Genomic DNA, 4,606 nt, shown 5'->3' on the forward strand with positions numbered 1-4,606 from the left:
AGAAACAAGCCGAAAAACAACGCAACCCCCAACAACCAATATTTACAAGCAACTTTATGGGAAAACAAGCCCAAAGTCGCTTATACTAAGCAGACATGGCAACACTGATAACTATGTGGTTCACCATTGTTATCTATAGGCTCCATGCACAGCAGCCGTATTTTCACTTCCTTCAGGTGTTACCAATGATACTAATGAAGGCTCTGTTCCATTTCATGTAGCACAGTGGTTCTCATATTTTTCAATTTCCACGACCCCCATAACTCTGAGAGTGTACAAATGGAACCAAATGGACCCTTACGGGTCCATTTGGTTCCATTTGTACACTCTCAGAGTTACACACGTAAGGAGACATTTGGAAACCCCTTAAAGGTTTAATGACATTCACTTTTACACCACATTCAAAGTCTTTGTCCTGGTCCTTCAAAAGTGTACAAAAAGTTTTAAGTGAAAATTCAATTCCAGTGATCCATGGCAGGTGTTTTTCTCTCACATTTCTAAAGCCTTTTCAACTGCAATGAAAAAATAAATCTTTGCCTGCGGGTGTCGCTGGTGAGGGATTTTGCCTGTCAATCATCGCCTCTGCTCCGCCCCCCCCAAAGGAAAGGATAGGGGAGGGGCGAGGAGGAGAGTGGGCGGGATTAATCGACTGTGACCTCACTGTCGAAGGGCCAAGCTCAGATTACTTTTCAGCCTAGTTATTCAGAAAACCCCAGACCACAGAAAATCCACTGAATGTTCTAAGTTCAGGTTTTTTGGGTGTAATTGAGGTCATAAAACCCCAAATAAAACATTGAAAATAAATAAAGTGAAAATGAATGTCATTATACCTTTAAGGAACCATGCGGGTCCCTGGACCCCAAATGTGAGACCCACTGGTGTAGCAGAGTGTTTCCAGTGAGCCAACATGCATAATATCAGCACTCTGACTCTGTTTGACCAGAATGGATCAGAGCCTTCATTAGTAGGCTATCATTGGTAACACCTGTGAATGTCTTCAAAATATGGCTGCTGTGCATAGAGCCTATTATAGATGGGTTTCCGCGCGACGTCATCACAGAGCAGAGTGCGCAATCTGCGCATGCGGGTGGTAGAACGAACCGGAAGCGCCATTCACTCTGTTGTTATTTTCGGGATTTAGATAGGCATAATGCTGCTATTTTAGGCATAATAGGCATAATGCTGCTATTATATACAAACAGATCCAACTTCCGACAAATCATTTTTAAGAGTTTTTTTTAAGAGTTTTTTTTTTAAGAGTAAAGAAGATATTACAAACTGCATCATTTAATCTACTTTCATTAAACCCGGTGAAGACCATTTCTTTTATGAATGTACATTTGACTAGAGCTGCTGCGGGTAATAGCGCCCTCTACTGCTCAACCCTCCACTGCGCGCGCATCATCCTCTCATGTTTACAAACAGGAAACCCATCTATAGGCAGCTGTGGACTGTGGTGTATGCCATCCACTTGACTTTTTTTAACGATTTTTAAAACTATGTAAGCACTATAACTATAGTATTATAGTTATAGTGCTCAGTGCGAACTTCCCTTAAGACTTCAATTAAAACCGGGAAAGCATCTGTGTCACTTTAGATTTTCTGTCGGGTGGAAACCTCATAGGCCTATGTCCTAAACTGTTACTTTTCAGGATTCAAAATAAAAAAGTATCAAAAGTAGCAGATCTACAAAAGCGACACGTTTCATGCTTGTGGATCTGCGTGGCGCTTTGCGCCGCGTTTTTTTAGCTTGTGGATCTGCTACTTTTGATGCTTTTGTGTGACGCTGTAGTATGACCAAGTAGGGCGTTAATTTACGAAACACAAAAAGTTAGAATATGGAGATAAGAGGTTTCTGCCCGACAGCAACGATATACAGTCAGCAACCTTTCGTTTTTTTCTGAAAACCTTTATGGAATACAGATTTTTATTTTCCTTTGTGGTCTCACTGTATAGGCAGGCAATCTCTCAAGACAGATTCAGAGCTACGCAGCTGAATTGGAGCAAAAATTGGAGTTCGCATTAAAACATATATCTCTGCTGCATGTCTGGCAGAAACCAGTTAACTCCAAAATGTTCATTTTTCAGGAAATGAAAAAAGTGGAGTTAGGAGGTTTTGTTCATCATTGATAAGAACAGCTGAATGGACCTCCAAGCTTACAATGAGGTTGGAGGTCAAAAGGGGGTGGAGCCTGGAGTCAGCAAAACCAGCTAACTCCGGTGGAGTTTAGCAGAAAGTTTGAGGATCCAATGGAGTTAGCTGGTTTTGTCAGAAGCGCTTTTTAATGCTTTTCATTTGTTCAATATTTTTTTTTACCAACACACAGACGTAAAGGGTGTTCAATGGCCCTGATTCATGGGAAAAAATGCAAAAGCTTCAAAATGGAGTTAGCTGGTTTCTGCCGCACAGCAACGAATTATTAAAAGATTTGCTCAGATTGTCAAGATTTAAAAAAAAATGCAGATCTACAAGCTCATAGCGCGGTGCCGCTCGGTGCCACGCTATGAGCTTGTATATCTGCTGTTTTTGAATAGCCAAAATGTAAAATAATGCTTTTTAGCTCAAATCTAAAAATGACACAGATGCGTTCCAGGTCTTAATGGGTTAATAGAAGGACAATATCAGTCACCAGCCCAAACATCAGGATTATTGGCCATGTCAACAGGCACAGGATTACCTGATTGGCCATGTTGATGAATTGAATACATAGGACCACAATGGAAACAAGTCCGCAGGACTTTTTTGGGGTTATCCTTTTAGCCTTAATGTCTGACTGTACCTCGAGCTGTTTACATTTTGACTAATAAAACATTCAATGAATCAATCAAAAAACCCAACCTAACGGCTGCACTGTTTGGCCAAGCATCCCATGACGTTTAGGTCGCTGGACCAATATAATCGGCAGTGTTTGTGTGTATTTTCACACGGCAAGACTCAACTAATTATTTTTAATCCACGTGTTTCCTAGTTTGGGTCAAATGTTGACCTGGACGGCTCATTTGAAAGGAGCTCCAGAGAGCATCTATCATGTTGCCGTAGCAGTGGGACTCGACATGTACTCCTTTGGAGGGTTCTGCAAAAATAAGGTCATGGGGCAGAACGAAGTACACATCTTCAACACGGCCTCTTTAAACTGGAAGCAGCTGCCCAGGGTCACCGCCGCATTAGGGAAGCACCCCCCCGTGGTTCCCTCCATAGACGAGGGCTACACGGCCGAGCTGATAGGAGACGCGGTCTACGTCTGGGGCGGGTATAGCTACAAGTCCATAGAGTGTAAGTACAACAACGTGCTCTACGTGTTTGATGTCGACAAACACCTGTGGTTCAAGCCCAAGGTTTCCGGGACTGTTCCGAATGCGAGGGGCAACCACTCGGCGTGCGTCTTGGGGATGGCCATGTATGTCTACGGAGGAATCACCAGGCTGAAAGGACCCACTAATAAAATATACACGTTGGACACCACCACCATGGTGTGGTCTTCAATTAACGCTGCAGGCACTCCACCACCCGCTTCATCGCTTCAGTCTTCCTCAGTCATCGGGACAAAGGTCTTTGTATTTGGGGGCCTAGGGGAAGAGGGGGCCGTCTACAGCAACATCAGTGTGTTTGAGTCCAACCGCTGGCTGAAGACGCCTACAGCAGAGATTCTTCCAGAAGGACGCTTTGGTCATTCTGCGTTCACCTACAACGGACAGCTGTACATATTCGGTGGCAGCAACTGGAACAACACCTTGTCCTTCAATGATCTGTGGAAGTTCAACCCAGAGGCCTTCTCCTGGAGGAAGGTCGAGCCCAAGGGGAAAGGCCCCCTCAGGCGGCCCCCTGGGAAGTGCTGGATGTGCTGTTGCGTGGTGGGAGATCGTGTCGTCCTCTTTAATAAATACGACCTGTACATCTTGGACTTGGACCGTCCCAGTCTGAAGACTCTATGCAAGCTATCGGTTATTCAGTACGGCCTAAAGCAATCAGGACTCCCACACAACATAAGATGGGAAATGGCGGCCATGACGAACATAGCGAAAAAGAACGGCAAGCCTACTATCGGGGGGAAAACAGGCAAGGGTGGAAACAGAAGATAGCGTGAGTGTGCTTGCTGCCTGTGTGTTCCAGTGGATGTTCAAGATCTTGAAGACGAACAACGGTGAGCCGACTAAATCTCCCATGAACAATGAATGCGGAAACAAAAGGAACAGACAGTTATGGAAGAGAGCTTCAGGAAACAGATGTTTGTACAGGAGAAGTGGGAGTTTTTTGTTTGTTTGTTTTTGTTGTTTTGTTTTTTGTTGCTAATTGTTTGAGTGAATATTAAAGCCAACAGTAGATACGAGATCAGAGTAGGGATGGGGACGATAATCGTTGTTATCGTTTAGCGTGATAAAAAAAACGCTCACAATAATCGTATGCAATGCACTGGGATCAATTCACCTTTGCCGAGCTGAGCTGCATATGGTACCACTTAAACCCTCTAGAATTGGTAAAACACAATGTACTTGATTTTTTTCACTCTCTAGATCTCTTTGCCAAAAATAGCCGATGTGAGCCGATTGTGAGCTTGTAATCTGCTATTTTTGGCAAATGTTCCAACCCAGACTATGGATGATGGGG

The 4,606-nt window shown here is 43.8% G+C and overlaps 1 protein-coding gene across 1 annotated transcript; it reads left to right on the forward strand.

The window, feature by feature from the left end:
* Positions 1-3,054: 3,054 nt before the first annotated feature.
* LOC308102575 (kelch domain-containing protein 3-like) lies at positions 3,055-4,080 on the forward strand (the record flags this gene model as incomplete). Its single annotated transcript, XM_080452342.1, has 1 exon — positions 3,055-4,080. One exon carries the CDS (start codon positions 3,055-3,057, stop codon positions 4,078-4,080), a length of 1,026 nt encoding a protein of 341 aa, XP_080308468.1.
* Positions 4,081-4,606: the final 526 nt, after the last annotated feature.

The sequence above is a fragment of the Gymnoscopelus braueri genome (assembly GCF_963280865.1).
Source record: "Gymnoscopelus braueri genome assembly, chromosome: 16".
In the NCBI taxonomy this organism is placed as follows: Eukaryota; Metazoa; Chordata; class Actinopteri; order Myctophiformes; family Myctophidae; genus Gymnoscopelus; species Gymnoscopelus braueri.